Source organism: Crinia signifera, chromosome 12 (assembly GCF_055691185.1).
Source record: "Crinia signifera chromosome 12, ASM5569118v1, whole genome shotgun sequence".
NCBI classification, from domain to species: domain Eukaryota; kingdom Metazoa; phylum Chordata; class Amphibia; order Anura; family Myobatrachidae; genus Crinia; species Crinia signifera.
In genome coordinates, this window is record NC_139228.1 from 8,345,702 (window position 1) to 8,368,134 (window position 22,433).

Consider the following 22,433-nt stretch of genomic DNA (forward strand, 5'->3'; position numbering starts at 1 on the left):
TAGAGTTTGATACAACAACCTTTGGTAAAAATGTGCAGCTGAGCTTCGTTTTTGGAGTACAGTCTTCTAGAAAATGGCGACACAAATGTCAACCTTCCAAGTATACACTGTACTGGGTTCTAACAGAAGGACAGTGCTGATCCCTCCACAGAGAGCTTTTGGTGGGGTGCTAACTCTTTCTGTGGTGTAGTCAAGGCAATTAAAGTCCGTTCCAGTCTTCTATACACCCCGTGTGACATAGAAAGTAAGAGTTCCCCTTTGGATGGGTGTTTACTTAGAAATACAAGAATTGCTTCTCAGCCTTTCACAGTTCTCATATCAGCGGGAATCGGGATGCAGGACAGAAGAGGGAGAATGATCCTGCCACACAGCCTACTGGGGGTTTGTCTCCTGAAATGTGAGTCTCTTTTTTGGAAATATGTACCATAGTACCCATATAGGGTTGGGGGGGGGGCAGTGGGCTGAAATTTTGCCCAGGGTACAGAGAAGCCTCACACCAGTGACTAGCCCTGGATACAGGATGGTTATTAAGATGAGAATTCATTGGTGGACATGAGTCAAAAAAACTCAATGGAGATATTGTGGTGGTGGTGGTGGTGGTGGTGGGGGGGCGAGGGTTTATTCAATCTCAGACCAAATTTTCACCAGATGAAAAAAGGCCGTTTTCGCCTGGTTTTGGGGGGCAAATTCAATTTGCCTATTCAATCCCAGTGCCAATTTTTCACCTGGGCCAGAAGCCCAGCACTGGCAAAAAAACACGCGTATCGGCGAAATTGCCGCGAATTCACGTATTTTGGCCCACCCCGATTCACAAAGAGAAAAAGTGAAATGGCATCAACGAAAAGTGGACAAAAAAAATGCACCCATGATTGAATACTGAAAAGGCGAATCTAGGCCAGGTTTTGCGTGGCAAGAATTTTGTCCGGGATTGAATATTGTTCTGTGAGGTAAAAGCCAATTAGCAGTAAGTCTCGGCCAGTGAATAGCTGGCTCTCTACAAATGACCGGATTTGTGTTACAGGGTTCTGTGAGTGCACCACTGAATGACTAGATCGGTCCATAATAATTCAGGACACATATGAATTACTCGTGCTACATGGATGCACTGTAGTTAATGCACCCCTGTATGCTGCTATAGGTCTGTTTAGATATGTAATAGGGTAACCATACCAAAAATACAAGTTGCCTCATATGTAACTCCCCCAGGTGGTACTCACCTGTATAGACAGGCCTGGCCCCAGGAATGGAGAGAGATGAGGAGCCACAGGCTGGGGCAGTGCAATACTAGAGACTACAACCCCCAGCATGATCAAGGAACAAAACAGGAAGCCTTTATACCTACTTCAAGTATTCATTAGGCCTTCGGAACAAGCCAGGTATATGTCATATGCAGTGGCGGATCCAGAGTAGGGCTGCAGCACAGTTCACATTTCAAATAGGGGAGGAGCCACACCAACTGACATTCCCAACTGACTCATTGGCAGTTGGTGTGGTTTTCCTATTCAAATTTTGGACTGTGCTGTCTGTATGCTGAATCTGCATTCATTCATAGCATCTCCCACATGGTGTTCCCCATAGACTCTGGTCATAGGGTGCAGACATGTTTGCTTAAGTCAGGTGATCGCTGTTCCACCAATGCAGTCCGTGTCTATGGTCATCTGACAGTAATGGTCAATCTAGCCTTGTTGGAATTGGTATCCAGACAAGGGATCTACGGACAATCATTAGGTCGACACGCAAAAAGGTTGACATGCAAAAAGGTCGACATGGGGTTTTTCACTGTTTTTTCAGCTGACATGTGGCGACAGGTGGTATTTCATGCCCTACCATCCACTAGGGCGTGGAGGGAGAATAAAATAGTGTGCCGAGCGTAGCAAGGCACCGTGCCCGAAGCATAGCGAGCGAAGCAAGGGGATGTGGTGCACTTTAATCTGTGTCCATGTCGACAATCGGGTAAAAAAAAAAAACAGTGAAAAATCCCATGTCGATTTTTTGACTGTCGAACTACACACTGTCGACCTAATGCTTGTGTCGATCTTTTTTCATGTCGACCTTTCTGCATGTCGACCTAATAGTTGTCTATCTTTTTGCTGTAGATCCCTTGTCCCGATTCCGTTCGAAGCAATTCTGGTTCCAGCCCGCTTTAACACACACACAAAGCCATGAACCAAACTACACCAACATACATATCTTCTCTTATCTCAATATAACTTCCAACACGACCTCTACGCTCCTCACAAGATCTGCGTCTCTCATCCACACTCGTTACTCGCTCCCATTCCAGACTGCAGGACTTTCTTCCGGCTGCACCCTCTCTGTAGAATGCTCTCCCAAGCACAATAAGACTCTCCTCCAGTCTCCAAACCTACAAGCATTCCCTGAAAACTCAACACTTCAGGCAGCTTATCAAATTCCAGAACCAGCCACTTACCCTTCATATACCATTCCTATCTAATCACATCCCCACTGTACAGACCACACATATCCTCTCCTATCCAATCACATCCCCACTGTACAGGCCACACATATCCTCTGTCCTATCTAATCACATCCCCACTGTACAGACCACACATATCCTCTCCTATCCAATCACATCCCCACTGTACAGGCCACACATATCCTCTCCTATCTAATCACATCCCCACTGTACAGACCACACATATCCTCTCCTATCCAATCACATCCCCACTGTACAGGCCACACATATCCTCTCCTATCCAATCACATCCCCACTGTACAGGCCACACATATCCTCTCCTATCCAATCACATCCCCACTGTACAGTCCACACATATCCTCTGTCCTATCCAATCACATCTGCACTGTACTGGCCACACATATCCTCTTCTATCTAATCACATCCCCACTGTACAGACCACACAAATCCTCTCCTATCCAATCACATCCCCACTGTACAGACCACACATATCCTCTGTCCTATCCAATCACATCCCCACTGTACAGACCACACATATCCTCTCCTATCCAATCACATCCCCACTGTACAGACCACACATATCCTCTCCTATCCAATCACATCCCCACTGTACAGGCCACACATATCCTCTGTCCTATCCAATCACATCCCCACTGTACAGACCACACATAGCCTCTCCTATCCAATCACATCCACACTGTACAGACCACACATATCCTCTGTCCTATCCAATCACATCCTCACTGTACAGACCACACATATCCTCTCCTATCCAATCACATCCCCACTGTACAGACCACACATAGCCTCTCCTATCCAATCACATCCCCACTGTACAGTCCACACATATCCTCTCCTATCCAATCACATCCCCACTGTACAGACCACACATATCCTCTGTCCTATACAATCACATCCCCACTGTACAGACCACACATATCCTCTGTCCTATCCAATCACATCCCCACTGTACAGGCCACATATCCTCTGTCCTATCCAATCACATCCCCACTGTACAGACCACACATATCCTCTGTCCTATCCAATCACATCCGCACTGTACAGACCACACATATCCTCTCCTATCCAATGACATCCCCACTGTACAGGCCACACATATCCTCTCCTGTCCAATCACATCCCCACCGTACAGGCCACACATATCCTCTCCTATCCAATCACATCCCCACCGTACAGGCCACACATATCCTCTCCTATCCAATCACATCCCCACCGTACAGACCAGTGCTATGAATATTTAATGAGCGCTCATTAAATATTCACTGCGCTGAATTTAGGACCTAGCTCATTGGCTGGGTCCTAAATACCGTTTCAGACCCGATTTTGATGCCAAAATACCGGGTCTGAAACGGGTAGGACCCTCTATTTTAACCGTTTTACAAAAACGGCTTTTGTAAAACGGTAAAGTGGTTCTGCACCTTTAAGACAAGATTACCGTTTTACAACGGTTAAAAATCGGCAACATACCGGTTTTTAAGTGCGGTCTGAAAGGGGCATCAGTGTGATGCAGCTGAAGGAAGGTATGCATTGCACCAGAGAGGTGCATGGAAGTTTATTTTATTTTTTATTTTATAGTAAATGCACACTAACACTGGTACAGCGCAAATCAAACTAATAACCTGCAAGTATATAATGAGCATCTGCAATGAGCAGCACCCAGGAAATTACAGCCCCCCTTAAGTCTAAAGGCAGGAGCCGCCACTGCTCCGGACCCCTGGCCAACTGCTGGGTTCTGGTGGAACCCTATAGATTGTAAGCTTGAGAGCAGGACCCTTTGACTGTCTGTAAATACCCTGTTTGTTGTATCACAGTCTCCTAATGTAAAGTGCAACGGAATATGTTGCGCTATATAAGAACCGTTAATAATCCCTATTCCCCATATTTGCTAACTTACTTGTCAGCTACGTTAAGGTCCTGCTGAGTGTTGTTAAAAAGCCATCACACATTATACACGCAGAGGATACAACAGACACACAGGCACAATGTAAGCGAGAAGCTGCACATTCATCACTACCCGTTTCCCTATTGCAATATAACAGAATACAAACTTTCAGTTTCATTTAACCTTCTAGGAACGGTTACATCTCCTCCCTCTTACTTATTGCACATACTTGGCTACTTTTGTTTTCACCTCTCGGGAGAAGCTCGGAGAGGCAACACGTCAGGGGGGCGGGGGCAAGGCTGACAGCACTTGGTCCCGGCCCCCCATGCCGAAAAACGCCGTTATTCGCGGGCTGCGGAGAGGTGGCGGGGCTTAAATGCTGTGATTGCGTCATTTAAGCCCCGCCCCCTCACCGCGGACCCGCGATTTACGGTAATTAAACCAGCGGGCAAGGGTGGAGCGGGGGCTATCACCCGAAAGCGGGAGACTTGCCCACCTTCCCGGGGGGCCGGGAGAAGGACCCGATTACGTACGCATACACATCAGCTCACATTATACATCTCATTAGACATACATTTAGGTCACATTGTAGCCTGTCGTCTCTCTTTGCCAGGTATGTTATGTGAAGGATTCTGTGGAGAAAGGAGAGATGTTATTGGTGTAGAGGGCGGTGATGTCATCCTGTGGGTGAATCGGACTGGAATCAGCAGTGACATCACTTGGCTTATATCTGGAAACCATTTTGCCACCACGGAACAAGGCGGACACATAAAGATCCGAGACAAACGATACAAAGGGAAACTGTACGTTCTGGACGATGGATCATTAAATATGACCGACTTAGTCAGCGGAGACCAAGGCACCTACACAGCGAGTACCCTGAGAAAGGTGTCGGGCAAAGAAAAACTATGTGCGCAGATGTATAACCTCAGGGTGTACAGTAAGTGGCAGTATATCTGTAGGGGGATCTCTAGCTGTACAGTGTCAGGGGATTTCTGTTGGGGGTTCTAAAAGTTTGATTGTACAGTATCGCCAGCTCACTGGTGCTGAATTAGGCCCTTAGTGGCCATTACTAATATCATTACCTCTCATAAGCGGGTGATGGCAGAAAGTCACATGGTACCATGAGGAGTTTGCCCATAGTATGGGGGAGATGTTTCAAAGCTTGGAGAAAGAAGCATTGTAAAGGGTTAAAGCTTCTGTCGTACAGCCTGTAAAAATGTCAGAAGCCGATTGGCTGGGCTTTCTCTTTGCTTTATCTCTCTCCAGTGTTTGATACACCTCCTTTTATATCATCGACAGGAATGCTTTCTGATGACGACATCCACATCACATATGACATCGTCCGTAACGAGTCACGCAGAGTGACCGTCACCTGCACAGGGAACGGATCTGATGTGACAATCACCTGGAGCAGCTCAGCCGGAAGCGGCATGAAGGTTACCGGCAACGTCCTGCACCTGTCTGACCCGGATCCACACGCTGACTACACCTGTACAGCGCAGAACAGCGTCAGCGCAGTCTCCCAGTCTGTCTCCCTCTGGGGTTATTATAAGACAGCTTCTCTAGCAGGTGACAGCCATGCTTGTGCACAGATTGCTAAAGCAAAATAAAGCAGAGTACTAATTAAGGGATTATTTACTAAGCCTTGGAGAGGGATAAAGTGGAGAGAGATAAAATAGCAGCCTGCCAGCTCCTAACCATCAATTTTCAAACAGCCTGTAACATGACTGGTGCATTATCTCTCTTCACTTCCATCCTAGCAAATTAACCCCTTAGTACGCCCATGTATGATTGGGAGCCCCTGCTTGAGTACATAAACCTATCCCTTCTCCCCTACTGTCTAAGCCTAACCTCCCCCCCCCCCCCCCCACGGGAACCTTACTCCTTACTCTTCTGAGAATGTGAACACGATGCATGCCAAAAACTTAACATTGACATAACTGTTGCATTGTTATTGTCAAACTTTTGATGATGGGAGTGGGAGGCGGAGCATACATGCCGGCGGTCTGGCTGCTCCCACTGGGAAAAAGCATCCAGGTCTGCCCAACACAGGGCGTGGCTCTGAGAAGGTGGCAGTGCATGAGTGTGAAGTCGCCAGCAAGTTAAAGTGGGAAGCAGGGCTACGATGACGCAATCCAGCTGTCTTTGGGGGTCAGTGGTGTAGCTAGATTCCTTGTTGCCTGGAGCAAGGGCATGCTTATCACCCTCACCCCCCCCCCCCCCCCCTTGCCCAGTCGGCAAAGCAGTAGTAGTTTGTTTATTTATAAGGCGCCACAAAGTGTCCGCAGCGCCGTATATAGCAAACAAAAAACACTAATTGAGAGGTGATGGGGAGTACTGGGAAGCGGAGGACATATAGAGGTACTCATTGATTGAGGGGTGATGGGGGGTACTGGTAAGCACAAGATAAAGCGCCGGACTGCATACCCCATGCTCTGCATTACCCATAGTATACATGGCACCGGCTGCATACACGTGCTCTGCATTACCCAAAGCAGTGGTGCAATCTGTGCACCCCCTTTCGCCGGGCCTGTCCACTTCCGGCTCCCCGCTGTGTCCGGGAGACGTGCACGGTGCTGCTATTTAAAATTCACATCTCCCGCTGGACCGTGCTAGCCAATAGGCGCTCGCGGTCCAGCAGCCACCAGTTGATTGGGAGACATGAATTTAAAATAGCACCACGTCTCCTGGACGCAGCCGGGAGCTGGCGCCGGCGGGGGAAATGGAATGAATGGGCAGACAAGAGTGCAGGGGAGCTGGCAAGATGGCGGTGCCGGCATGGCTCCGGCGCCTTGATAGCTTCCGGCGCCCGGAGCTTGTGCTCCACCGGCTCCGCCCTTGCTACACCTCTGTTGGGGGTGAGCAGGGAAAGTTTGGTGGTACAGATGGTGCAAGGTGGCTGCATGGGGCTTGCCCAATTTTCTGGATGGCAGGTGGTGGAACCTGATTTTCATGAGCCTCCTTGCCAATCTGGGAGAGTAGGAGAAGGAACATCCATATGCAGGGCCACCAAGAGGTATGCCAGGCCCCTGTAAAATTTGGGGGGTGTGCTCTAATTGTAGGAGGCATGGCCACCTCCCACGATTGTCCTGCTCACAAAATGTTTAGCGGGTGAAAACACACTCTGAAGTCAAGGGGGAGTGTTCGACTTTAGACATATCAACCTAATGCTTGTGTCAAGCTATGTCGACCCGATTTCCCATACCGTAGAAGCGATCCCAGCAGCTTTGTTAAAAAAAAAAAATGCCATAATACAGTTTGGCCTGTAGATGGCGCTAATAGCCCCAAAGAGTAGCATCGGAGAATTATTGTATTCATACATCGTGTACATATCCAATTGTTTAGGGATGGCCATCGTTGCCATTGCCATCGATGGCAATTCTGCAACAGGCCATCGATAGTGCTAAACTATGCAATGGATGACCATCGATATTTATACATATCGATGGTCATCCATTGTGTTTGATTGATTGGCCTGTGGTCCAATTAAAACACAGGGGCGGGGCTTTGCGGGTGTCAGGGGGCGGAGCTATGCTCTGTGTCCCGGCACTTTAAAAAAAAAAAAAAACAACAACATCGTTTTGCTGTTCCATCGATGGAGGGAAACCATCTGGTTCTCCCCCATCGATGGCAAAAGTATTTGACATTGACCATGAACCATCGATGATTTCGAATTATCGATGGTCGATGGCCATCCCTACGCATGTTTGGTGCCAGATTGCAGAAGACATTACTCTGGTTCCTAAACGCAGACCTCAAGGCACGCTAACAGTCCAGCACTTAGGGATATCCGTGGCTGAGCAGAGACGGTTAAATCCAATTGACTGAAGCATTAGTTAAATGACCTGTGGATATCCTTTGGGAACCTTTGCCACATGGTAGGTTACTTACTAGCATGGGCCACAGTAGGGGTTTCAAAAAGGAAAGCCTGGGCCGGCCATTGATCATGTGTTTGTGGTCATGGGTCGATTACACCGCTGGTGCCCCATCTAATGTAGATCTTTGGGCTGACTGTCGCACTGTACGTTTTGAAACACAGGTTTGGGCACAGATACGGTTAATGCTAAATGCCGATTTACTTCATATAAAAGGATGATTTATACCCAATCATTGTGTTCGGATGTAAATATCATTTCCCTAAATCTCGTTTCAGGCAGGAAGCAGGACGCAGGTGACTGCACAGCTGTGACTATAGCGCGGCTGTCCCTGGCTGGCTGTATACTGATAGCGATGTGCTGGCTGCTTCGCTGTCACATGAAGATGGAGGGGACCCAATAGGTGAAGATCCAGCTGGGATTAGGGCAATGAGTAATGGAGGTTCTGCAGCGACTCCCTGCGGTCGTCTCATCGGATTATAATATTTACACCTTCTTATTACAAATCATTAACATTTCGCTAATGAGACGCTCACCTTGGAGAACAATCAATCCAGAAATAGGAAATCATAAGCCTGGCCCATAGGAATCGCCAATAACAAGACCCTATCACAAGGCGTGGTTTGGTAGCATTGCCACGCCGGGCACTCACCTGTCTATGCTGAGATACGCATGTCATATACGTCAGCTCCATGCATCAGTCCTTGCTGGCTCTATACATGTACCCCAGCACACCCACAGCCTCCACTACCTCTACACTCAGCCACTACAGCCTCCATGTGCTTCTGCTATATATGAGATCCCTGCAGGCCAAGTACTGGGCGTGGCCATGACAGTCTGAGTCAGCTGACCACTCTGGACCCAGTGACCTCACACGCTCCGTGTGTCAGCTAAGGTGTATCGGCCAATCACTATACAGCCAGGGATATAAGGCTGTCCTCCAGCACTGGGGGATGGCCAATGCTTTGTTGTACATACCTGTGTATACAGTCTGCTAACCTGGGTCTGGTTGGCCAAAGACTCCTGTGCTGCCCCATCCATAGCACCACCTGGCTCCACAGCAATCCTGAGTAGCTGCACCCCTGTTCTCATTGGTTCTACCCCAGTGTTTCCAGGTAGTTGCTCTACAGTGAGCAACTACCTGGAAACACAGGTAGAACCGACGAGAACAGTTGCTCATGGGTTAATCCTGGTAACTGCACCTGCTGTTCTCTGCTCATTGGTACATCCTGGTAACCTGCACTTTGGTTTAATCCCAGTAACTGCTTACTCCCAGCCCACCACCAATAGTGCTAGTGTGACTGGCCTGCATTCTCCCAGCACACCCTGCCGCGCAGGACATGCTATATATTGGTCTGTTTCCTTTCCATTGCCATTCGTGATTGATCTTGTCATGTTCATATCGATGCAGGAATAAACCTTTTATTATACCTGCGCTTAAGTCAGGGTCTTGTCCGGGTCCACAAATAACCTTACCTGTGACAGACCTCCTCTGACTAGTAGACACCAGATTTCTTCTCAGGCCACATGTAAGGGTTCTGGACTATGGATGGACACTGTCTTTATAGACAGTTAATAGGTCAACATCATGTTGGCATTGCTTTCAAAGGGTGGCATGGTAAATGCACTTAATGGTTGACACGTGTTTGGTTTTGTTTTTGGGCGGGAGGGGGCACATTTTATTTATTTATCCTTTTTACTTTGATTGTTTTACGTGTGTGTGTGTGTGTGTGTGTGTGTATAGTGATGAAACTCCTGCACCTTCAGTGTTAAAGGGGACAGCGACAATTCGTAATGTAACATCTTATACGTGTGCCAGACCATGACCAGCGTGTAATGATATCTCCCTGTTAGATGCAGTCTATATATTTATATAATATATGCAAAGCAGGCGCAGCCCTCCACCCCCTGGGAACTGCGCACCCCTCTTGGTAGATAAATCGGTGCAGAATAAATCCATATGCACGTTGCCCACATCATGCTGCACAATGACTGTTGCTAACAGGTGTGGTATAACACACCGACAGTCGGGATCCTGAACATGCAGGGTGAGGCAGCGTTCATCGTTAACGATATACGAGTGCGCAGCAGGCGCTATTCACAATATCCCTCAGAAAGTCCCTTCTTATTGCTCGCAATATGGCCCAGTGTGTAGGGCTTAACAGTGATAGCAGATCTCTGCCTAGTCAATACTGATACATTTTACACTTATTGTGGCACCATTACCAAATACAGTTACTTATGTTTTGGAACACAAGGAACACCCCTGTACAAAAGCTGGGTACACATATATACAATCCTTGTTTTCTTGCTAGCGTTCGATTGACCATACACGCGACCGACCGTCCACAAACACCAGCCGATACGCGCGTACACACCTGTACAATTTTACTTGCGACGTCCCATGTACTCCTGTCCAAACAGTCGCAATAAAAAGATTGTACCACCGTACACACTGGCTCGATTTGGGCTATTGACACGTCATATAAACAAAATTATCATCATGGGCTGGGCGTCTAATTAGTCAGCCGGCAGGGTGACTAAACTTCTGTATAGCAGGGGTACGCGTCTAAAAATTATTCAGCCGGATCTATATAGATAGAATGAGGAAGGAGAGGGAAGAGAAAGTACTCTCTTTGTTTGGGGGCACACTTTATTAAAACTTAACGTTTAATTATTTAGTCATTTTTTAAAAAGAATTGGTTAGGACATTACATGGGACATACATGGACATTAAACATATATAACATACACAAACATGTACATACAATTCCTTATATTTGTAAACCCGCATTTATGATTGGCAACATATAGCGACAATCGTTTATGTAATAAATATGGATACAGCTGCCAGTCTAGCAGTGGTAATACAAATGGTAATCCTGAAGGTTATTCTAGCAGAAATTATGTGTTTCAGCAACCACTCGATATTAACCTGTCTATAATGATATTAAACAACTGGCGATCTCCAGGGCTATATTTACTGCATTTGATCACGGTCTCTGAGGAGACCGTGATCAAATGCAGTAAATATAGCCCTGGAGATCGCCAGTTGTTTAATATCATTATAGACAGGTTAATATCGAGTGGTTGCTGAAACACATAATTTCTGCTAGAATAACCTTCTTTACATCAGGGGTACTCTATTTGTCAGATTATGTATATTCCAACATAAATTACTACATAGCTAACAAAATTCGCTATTTACCCACCCAATAGTGGTGTCCTTTCAATCAATTCCTTCAGGATAACCATTTGTATTACCACCGCTAGACTGGCAGCTGTATCCATATTTATTACATAAACGATTGTCGCTATATGTTGCCAATCATAAATGCGGGTTTACAAATATAAGGAATTGTATGTACATGTTTGTGTATGTTATATATGTTTAATGTCCATGTATGTCCCATGTAATGTCCTAACCAATTCTTTTTAAAAAATGACTAAATAATTAAACGTTAAGTTTTAATAAAGTGTGCCCCCAAACAAAGAGAGTACTTTCTCTTTCCTCTCCTTCCTCATCTTATCTTACTCTCTGGGGTTGCACCTCCACATAGCAACACAGTGCCACGGCACGCTCAATTACATATTGTGGACCAAGAATAAAGAAAAAATAATCACCCTATTTCTATCAATTACTTTTTGGTGGGTTTCAGTGCATAGGTATATTGTCCCATTCCCCCCTACCCCATGTTTACACTATATAGATAGAAAACAGATCAAAGCAAAAAGTTGCATTCATATTCTTAATACGAATTAATACGACATCATACATCGTATGCCAAGTCGTGTTCCGGAGGGGGATTTACAAAGCAGTCAAATACGACTGGTTTGTAACCCTCCGATGGCGTATATACGGCCGCTATTACGAATTAGTGGAGGCAGTCTGCACGGATCAGTCAGATCCGTGCAGGCTGCAGTGTGTAAAAAAATAAATAAATACATTTAAAAAAAAAAACAGCGTGGGGTCCCCCCCACAGCTGTAACCAGCACCAGGCTGACAGAGCCGGGGCCGGTAATTAAAAATCAGAAAACCCGACAAATAAGGGTTCCCTGATTTTTAACAACCAGCCCCAGGCTCCAGGTCCGGGGCTGGTTCCCAAAATACGGGGGACAAAATGAGAAGGGGTCCCCCGTATTTTAAGAACCAGCCCCAGGCTCAACCAGCCAGCAGGGTAATGCTACAGCTGGGGGGGGAGACTTTTTATACAAGTCCCCCAGGCCAAAGCATTAACCCTCTGACCGGTCAGCCTGGCCAGGGGCCCTGGGGGAGTGGGGACCCCCCCCCCCTACCAAAGGGGTCCCCCCCTCCAGGACTTACCTGACCAGGCTGAAGCCTGGTGCTGTCCTCGATGCCCCTGGGCGGTGGGCATCGAGCTGATTTGAGTGTAAAAAATAGAATAGACTATTGTTTTTAACTGTGGAACTATGAGTCCCAGCAAGCCTACCCTGCAACCTGGGACTTGGAGAACCACAAGTCCCAGCCTGCGGGGCATTAAAGGGCCCGCTGGGTCTTGTAGTTCCACAGTTTAAAAAAATAGTTAAATAAACACACACTGACACATATGAAAAATAAAACTTTAATACATACATTACACACACACTGATACTTACCTATCTTGATCCCGTAGGTAGGTCCCAGGGTCTTGATCTGGTGCCTTGTCCTGCTCCATGTCGGCGGTGGGCTCCATGTCGACGGTCTGTTCGATGATCGATGTCTGTTCTTCAAAAATTTCAACTTGGAGAAAGAGGTCTCACATATGTATGTGGAACCAAACATGGTAGCTATGTTGATCGCCAGTTTTTTACAATTTACATACTTGTCAACATGCTTAGCCCCAAATTCTTCAGTGGATGCCGTATTGTACATTTTCAAGGAAACACCTTCTTGCATGTCGATTATCTCCATTTGAAGGTTTTGAAAGTCCGAACAGCTTCTCAGCTACATCAGTCCATTCTCCCGCTGGAGAAACTTCAAAGGGAGTTTTTAGAAAATGCGTCAGTTTCCCTATATCATCAAAGTCTTTGAATCTTGCTGCAAATTCCTTTCTAAGATCTGAGACAAAACTTAAAAATACTGCAGTGTCCATTCCAGAATCTTTTTCCCTTAATTCACGAGTAGTTGGGAAATTAATAAATTCTTGCTTTTCAATGTCTTTTTCAAATATATCAAGCTTGTGACGGAAAGCAGAAACACTTTGTACCAGATCGCATATTAACTTTCCTTTCCCTTGCAACTCGGTATTAAGCTCATTTAAATATTTGAGAATGTCTTTCAGAAAGGACAAAGCTTGCATATTGCACTTGTTGGCTAGGAACTCCATGTACTTCCCTGCTTCTTCAGTATTCAAATTTGCCAGGAATGCTGTGACTTCGTCTTTTATGTGCCAGAAACGTTCAATAACTTGGCCTTTACTCAGCCAGCGAACATTGTTGTGTTGTAATAAATCGGAATAGGCAGAATCCCATTCAGACAAGATCTCTTTGAACTGTCTGTGCTGAGGAGCAGAGCGAGACCTCATAAAACTGATCAACTTAATCAAGGTATCCATTATGTTCTTCAGTGTAGCACTGAGTTTACCACAAAGGGATGTCTGATGAATTCTGCACTGATAAGATAATATCCCAGCATTCTTATCCCTGATTCTCTTTATCAAACCCTTGTCTTTGCCTATCATGGCCGGAGCGCCATCAGTTGAAATGGACACAATTTTATCATAGCTAATGTTTGATTTAGCAATGAAATCATCAAAACGTTTCAACAAATCTTGGTACTTGTTTCCTAGCACGGCGCCCGTCGGGTCCATCGCATACCATTAAGTTAAGGTATGCGATGGGACCCGATCAGAGCCGATATGAGGGTCTGTACAATTTTAACATTGCGTCGCATCGCATGCCATTACAATACGATGCAATGCGACGAGACCTGATTTTTTATTGTAAAGGCACCCTGATGGCTAATAGTATGTTAAATGGAACCCCAGACCCGATTTATAATTGTACACCCACCCTGATGGGTGATTAATATGTGAAATGCACCCACATTGTTAACGCCACCCCCACTATGAACCGAACCCGAAGCGTGGCGAGCCCGCGAGGGGCGGCGGTACGCGTCCTCCAACCCTTTCCTACCCCCACTATCCACGTCGGTGTGGAGTCAATTGTAGATAGTGTGGAGAGCGCAGCGAGCCCGAAGTGTGGCGAGCGGCCTCGTAATATATGTGAATTCATCCGCGTCCCCTCGCGGGGCTCGCCACGCTTCAGGCTCGCCACACTATATAAAATCAACTCCACACCGAGCTGGATAGTGGGGGTATTAAAAGGTCGGAGGACGCATACCGCTGCGCTAACCACGTTTCAGGTTGGCATTGATATTGGGGTGGCGTTAACAATGGGGGTGCATTTCATAGATTAATCACCCATCAGGGTGGCTGTACAATTAAAAACCGTGTCTGATCGCATCGCATGCGATCGGGTTGCATGAGATGCGATACGACCCGATCAGATAGACCCGATGCCATAAGATAATTATCATGGGCGCCGTGCTAGGAAACAAGTACCCAAATCTTCTCCGCGAGTCTTGCCTGTAAATGGCAATATTGCTACCGTAGCAACTCATTTGTAAACAGTTTACTTTCAACATCATAAAATCGCACAAACATGGGCATTTGTACATTGTCAACAATGTCGCAAGATTCGTCAAGTGCGATGGCGTAACAAGGTGCCTTATGTAGAAGTTCACACAAGCTGCTTTTGTTGTCTGCAGCTAAAATTTCAGTTCTTCTTGAATTGCTTCTTGAAGACAAAGGAATGGCTTGAATAGCCGCAAGAATGTCCTTCTTTTCTTCAAAAAGTGCTGTGACCGTTTCCAACATACATTCCTTTACAATCTCTGAGTCAGAAAATGGCTTCTGGTGCTTACTAGGTGTCCAGCATATGCGCAACGCTGCTTCTGAAGATTTTTGTTGTTTACTCATGCACCGAGCTAGTATAGCCGTACTAAGAAGACAGACACATACCTCCCAACAGTCCCTATTTTAGCGGGACAGTCCCGATTATCGGGGCCTGTCCCGCTGTCCCACCCGCGGGCGATAGTGTCCCGCGGTGTGGGGGGGCTGTTGGGAGTCCCCCCTGTCGGCTGCTAAGCAGCGGGGAATAAACGCTGTGCGCATGCGCACAGCATCTATTCCCGTAGCCAGGGGGCTGGGGGCACGGCTAGAGGCTCACAGAGCCTCTGAGTCATGTGCCCAGAGTGGAGAAATGGGGGCGTGGCCTTGCGGGAGCTGCGAGTATAGGCCACGCCCCCCCAAATTTCAACGCGCCTAGGCAGTGTCCCGGGTCCGGCTCACAAAAAGTTGGGAGGAATGCAGACAAGACGGGCTGCACTACCAGGAGGAAACTTTTTATGAAAATCCTGATGATTTGTTTTGTAGTGTCGCTTTAAGTTTCCACTTTCAATAATAGCGACCGTTTTGTTGCATATCAGGCAAACTGGGACAGCTCCAGTTCTTTCAGGCAGCGTAAAACAGTATAGTTCAGTCCACTCTGACAGAAACTTCCTGTTTTCACTGTCAACTTTATGCTTTCTATAACACATGTTTATCCGCAGAACAATGTTTGAGTATTGGTTCGTACTCACGGATGCTGCAAGAAATTTGCAGCGACACAAGGTGCCCTTTGTGCCCTTCCAGGTTCTGTTACAGGCTTCACCTGAGATTAAGCAAATAATACAATGTTTGACCAAAGATATGCTTTTAAGTAGTTCAGTTTGGACCAATACAGACACATGATGCAATACATTTATTACTTATTTATTTACAGTGTCTTATATAGCGCAGCAGATTCCGTTACAGTCAGGGGCGTAGCTAGATGTTCGTAGGCCCCATAGCAAAAGTTTGTAAGGGCCCCCTATTTAGCAACTGATGGTGATAATTATATGTAAAAAATATTACTTAGGCAGTAAAGATGGGCCCACTTCAGCTCTGGGCCCCATAGCAGCTGCACCCCTTGCACCTATGGTAGTTACGCCCTTACAGTGTATTATATAGCGCAGCAGATTCCGTTACAGTGTGTTATATGGCGCAGCAGATTCCGTTAGTGTCTTATATAGCGCAGCAGATTCCGTTACAGTGTGTTATATGGCGCAGCAGATTCCGTTAGTGTCTTATATAGCGCAGCAGATTCCGTTAGTGTCTTATATAGCGCAGCAGATTTCGTTACAGCGTCTTATATAGCGCAGCAGATTCCGCTACAGTGTCTTATATAGCGCAGCAGATTCCGTTACAGTGTCTTATATAGCGCAGCAGATTCCGTTACAGTGTCTTATATAGCGCAGCAGATTCCGTTAGTGTCTTATGTAGCGCAGCAGATTCCGTTAGTGTCTTATGTAGCGCAGCAGATTCCGTTACAGCGTGTTATATAGCGCAGCAGATTCCGTTACAGCGTCTTATACAGCGCAGCAGATTCCGTTACAGCGTCTTATATAGCGCAGCAGATTCCGTTACAGCGTGTTATATAGCGCAGCAGATTCCGTTAGTGTCTTATATAGCGCAGCAGATTCCGTTAGTGTCTTATATAGCGCAGCAGATTCCGTTAGTGTCTTATATAGCACAGCAGATTCCGTTAGTGTCTTATGTAGCGCAGCAGATTCCGTTACAGTGTGTTATATAGCGCAGCAGATTCCGTTACAGTGTCTTATATAGCGCAGCAGATTCCGTTACAGTGTCTTATATAGCGCAGCAGATTCCGTTAGTGTCTTATGTAGCGCAGCAGATTCCGTTACAGTGTCTTATATAGAGCAGCAGATTCTGTTACAGGGTCTTATATAGCGCAGAAGATCCCGTTACAGTGTCTTATATAGCGCAGCAGATTCCGTTACAGTGTCTTATATAGCGCAGCAGATCCCGTTACAGTGTCTTATATAGCGCAGCACATTCCGTTACAGTGTCTTATATAGCGCAGCAGATTCCGTTACAGTGTCTTATATAGCGCAGCAGATTCCGTTACAGTGTCTTATATAGCGCAGCAGATTCCGTTACAGTGTCTTATATAGCGCAGCAGATTCCGTTACAGCGTCTTATATAGCGCAGCAGATCCCGTTACAGTGTCTTATATAGCGCAGCAGATTCGGTTACAGTGTCTTATATAGCGCAGCAGATTCCGTTACAGTGTCTTATATAGCGCAGCAGATTCCGTTACAGCGTCTTATATAGTGCAGCAGATCCCGTTACAGTGTCTTATATAGCGCAGCAGATTCGGTTACAGTGTCTTATATAGCGCAGCAGATTCCGTTACAGTGTCTTATATAGCGCAGCAGATTCCGTTACAGCGTCTTATATAGTGCAGCAGATTCCGTTACAGTGTCTTATATAGCGCAGCAGGTTCCCTTACAGTGTCTTATATAGCGCAGCAGATTCCGTTACAGCGTCTTATATAGCGCAGCAGATTTTGTCACAGTGTCTTATATAGTGCAGCAGATTCCGTTACAGTGTCTTATATAGCGCAGCAGATTCCGTTACAGTGTCTTATATAGCGCAGCAGATTCCGTTAGTGTCTTATATAGCGCAGCAGATTCCGTTACAGTGTCTTATATAGCGCAGCAGATGCCGTTACAGTGTCTTATATAGTGCAGCAGATTCTGTTACAGCGTCTTATATAGTGCAGCAGATTCTGTTAGTGTCTTATATAGCGCAGCAGATTCCGTTGCAGATTCCGTTACAGCGTCTTATATAGCGCAGCAGATTCCGTTACAGGGTCTTATATAGCGCAGAAGATCCCGTTACAGTGTCTTATATAGCGCAGCAGATTCCGTTACAGTGTCTTATATAGCGCAGCAGATCCCGTTACAGTGTCTTATATAGCGCAGCACATTCCGTTACAGTGTCTTATATAGAGCAGCAGATTCCGTTAGTGTCTTATATAGTGCAGCAGATTCCGTTAGTGTCTTATATAGAGCAGCAGATTCCGTTACAGTGTCTTATATAGCGCAGCAGATCCCGTTACAGTGTCTTATATAGCGCAGCAGATTCCGTTACAGTGTCTTATATAGCGCAGCAGATCCCGTTACAGTGTCTTATATAGCGCAGCACATTCCGTTACAGTGTCTTATATAGCGCAGCAGATTCCGTTAGTGTCTTATATAGCGCAGCAGATTCCGTTACAGTGTCTTATATAGCGCAGCAGATTCCGTTACAGTGTCTTATATAGCGCAGCAGATTCCGTTACAGTGTCTTATATAGCGCAGCAGATTCCGTTACAGTGTCTTATATAGCGCAGCAGATTCCGTTACAGTGTCTTATATAGTGCAGCAGATGCCGTTACAGTGTCTTATATAGCGCAGCAGATGCCGTTACAGTGTCTTATATAGCGCAGCAGATTCCGTTACAGTGTCTTATATAGAGCAGCAGATTATGGTACAGTTTCTTATATAGCGCAGCAGATTCCGTTACAGCGTCTTATATAGCGCAGCAGATTCCGTTACAGGGTCTTATATAGCGCAGCAGATTCCGTGACAGCGTCTTATATAGCGCAGCAGATTCCGTTACAGTGTCTTATATAGCGCAGCAGATTCCGTTACAGTGTCTTATATAGCGCAGCAGATTCCGTTACAGTGTCTTATATAGCGCAGCAGATTCCGTTACAGTGTCTTATATAGCGCAGCAGATTCCGTTACAGTGTCTTATATAGTGCAGCAGATGCCGTTACAGTGTCTTATATAGCGCAGCAGATGCCGTTACAGTGTCTTATATAGCGCAGCAGATTCCGTTACAGTGTCTTATATAGAGCAGCAGATTATGGTACAGTTTCTTATATAGCGCAGCAGATTCCGTTACAGTGTCTTATATAGCGCAGCAGATTCCGTTACAGTGTCTTATATAGTGCAGCAGATTCCGTTACAGTGTCTTATATAGAGCAGCAGATTATGGTACAGTTTCTTATATCTCATCATCTCTTGTCTCCAACAGGTAACACACTGAACATCTCCTCTGTACTGCAGAGCATTACATCTATTGTGTGGGATTGATTTGTACTTCTAGGTAACACACTGAACATCTCCTCTGTACTGCAGAGCATTACATCTATTGTGTGGGATTGATTTGTACTTCTAGGTAACACACTGAACATCTCCTCTGTACTGCAGAGCATTACATCTATTGTGTGGGATTGATTTGTACTTCTAGGTAACACACTGAACATCTCCTCTGTACTGCAGAGCATTACATCTATTGTGTGGGATTGATTTGTACTTCTAGGTAACACACTGAACATCTCCTCTGTACTGCAGAGCATTACATCTATTGTGTGGGATTGATTTGTACTTCTAGGTAACACACTGAACATCTCCTCTGTACTGCAGAGCATTACATCTATTGTGTGGGATTGATTTGTACTTCTAGCGTTATACCAGCGTTAAACCGAAGTGAAACTGAAGGACAAAACAACAACGGAGAAAACCAAAGTCTGCTTTGAGTGAGTTAAATTCATTCACACAACATACTACTCCTGGCTGCTTAATCTGGCAATTCAACCATAACATCAGCATTTTACATCTGCAAACAACTTTTACTATCACTGTTAAAGCTTGTACTTGCACTGTCTGTTTGGAAAATGACCAGCTGTACCTCTAATGACCTCACCTCTCCTGCTCTTCCATTGATAGTAGGTGTCCTCTTTCTCTATACATCCTCTATGGGTGAGCTTATGTGCTCACTCGACTTCCACTATCACATCTATGCTGAAAACACTGAAATCTACCTCTCCTCTCCTGATCTCTCTCCCTCTATCCTCACTCATATCACCAACTGTCTCTCTGCTGTCTACTCTTGGATGACCCAGCGCTTTTTTAAACTTAAAATATCAAAGACTAAGCTGTCATCTTCCCACCCTCCTGCATAAAACCTGACCATCTCTCATCCCAACCTGTTTATGCTCACTTCTTTACCTTTTGTGTCACCCCTGTCTGTCTATCCCTCCCCTTTAGAATGTAAGCTCTCACGGGCAGGGCCCTCTCTCCTCATGTGCCTTTCTTAGAATATATAAACCTCTGCCACCCTGATGATTGTGTCAGTGTCCTGTCCCCTGATGCAACTATCCATATTAACCATGTGCTTGTCCTAAACTGTCTTGTACTGTAATTTGTTATGTGTTTTTGATTATAACTATGCTCTGTAAAGCGCTGCGGAATCTGTGTGCGCTATATAAGAAACTGTTAATAAATAAAATAAATTATATAGCGCAGCAGATTCCGTTACAGTGTCTTATATAGCGCAGCAGATTCCGTTGCAGCGTCTTATATAGGGCAGCAGATTCCGTTACAGCGTCTTATATAGCGCAGCAGATTCCGTTACAGTGTCTTATATAGAGCAGCAGATTCCGTTACAGTGTCTTATATAGTGCAGCAGATTCCGTTAGTGTCTTATATAGAGCAGCAGATTCCGTTACAGGGTCTTATATAGCGCAGAAGATCCCGTTACAGTGTCTTATATAGCGCAGCAGATTCCGTTACAGTGTCTTATATAGCGCAGCAGATCCCGTTACAGTGTCTTATATAGCGCAGCACATTCCGTTACAGTGTCTTATATAGCGCAGCAGATTCCGTTAGTGTCTTATATAGCGCAGCAGATTCCGTTACAGTGTCTTATATAGCGCACAGATTCCGTTACAGTGTCTTATATAGCGCAGCAGATTCCGTTACAGCGTCTTATATAGCGCAGCAGATCCCGTTACAGTGTCTTATATAGCGCAGCAGATTCGGTTACAGTGTCTTATATAGCGCAGCAGATTCCGTTACAGTGTCTTATATAGCGCAGCAGATTCCGTTACAGCGTCTTATATAGTGCAGCAGATCCCGTTACAGTGTCTTATATAGCGCAGCAGATTCGGTTACAGTGTCTTATATAGCGCAGCAGATTCCGTTACAGTGTCTTATATAGCGCAGCAGATTCCGTTACAGCGTCTTATATAGTGCAGCAGATTCCGTTACAGTGTCTTATATAGCGCAGCAGGTTCCCTTACAGTGTCTTATATAGCGCAGCAGATTCCGTTACAGCGTCTTATATAGCGCAGCAGATTTTGTCACAGTGTCTTATATAGTGCAGCAGATTCCGTTACAGTGTCTTATATAGCGCAGCAGATTCCGTTACAGTGTCTTATATAGCGCAGCAGATGCCGTTACAGTGTCTTATATAGCGCAGCAGATGCCGTTACAGTGTCTTATATAGTGCAGCAGATTCTGTTACAGCGTCTTATATAGTGCAGCAGATTCTGTTAGTGTCTTATATAGCGCAGCAGATTCCGTTGCAGATTCCGTTACAGCGTCTTATATAGCGCAGCAGATTCCGTTACAGGGTCTTATATAGCGCAGCAGATTCCGTGACAGCGTCTTATATAGCGCAGCAGATTCCGTTACAGTGTCTTATATAGCGCAGCAGATCCCGTTACAGTGTCTTATATAGCGCAGCAGATCCCGTTACAGTGTCTTATATAGCGCAGCAGATTCCGTTACAGTGTCTTATATAGCGCAGCAGATTCCGTTACAGTGTCTTATATAGAGCAGCAGATTCTGTTACAGCGTCTTATATAGTGCAGCAGATTCTGTTAGTGTCTTATATAGCGCAGCAGATTCCGTTGCAGATTCCGTTACAGCGTCTTATATAGCGCAGCAGATTCCGTTACAGGGTCTTATATAGCGCAGCAGATTCCGTGACAGCGTCTTATATAGCGCAGCAGATTCCGTTACAGTGTCTTATATAGCGCAGCAGATTCCGTTACAGTGTCTTATATAGCGCAGCAGATTCCGTTACAGTGTCTTATATAGCGCAGCAGATTCCGTTACAGTGTCTTATATAGCGCAGCAGATTCCGTTACAGTGTCTTATATAGTGCAGCAGATGCCGTTACAGTGTCTTATATAGCGCAGCAGATGCCGTTACAGTGTCTTATATAGCGCAGCAGATTCCGTTACAGTGTCTTATATAGAGCAGCAGATTATGGTACAGTTTCTTATATAGCGCAGCAGATTCCGTTACAGCGTCTTATATAGCGCAGCAGATTCCGTTACAGGGTCTTATATAGCGCAGCAGATTCCGTGACAGCGTCTTATATAGCGCAGCAGATTCCGTTACAGTGTCTTATATAGCGCAGCAGATTCCGTTACAGTGTCTTATATAGCGCAGCAGATTCCGTTACAGTGTCTTATATAGCGCAGCAGATTC

General features: G+C 45.7%; 1 protein-coding gene across 1 annotated transcript; it reads left to right on the forward strand.

The window, feature by feature from the left end:
* The first annotated feature begins 327 nt into the window (after positions 1-327).
* Positions 328-9,895, forward strand: LOC146049438 (SLAM family member 9-like). Its single transcript, XM_083165964.1, has 4 exons — positions 328-397; positions 4,954-5,280; positions 5,643-5,912; positions 8,497-9,895. The coding sequence occupies exons 1-4, from the start codon at positions 334-336 to the stop codon at positions 8,619-8,621; spliced, it is 786 nt and encodes a 261-aa protein (XP_083022090.1). The 5' UTR covers positions 328-333; the 3' UTR covers positions 8,622-9,895.
* The last annotated feature ends 12,538 nt before the right edge of the window (positions 9,896-22,433 follow it).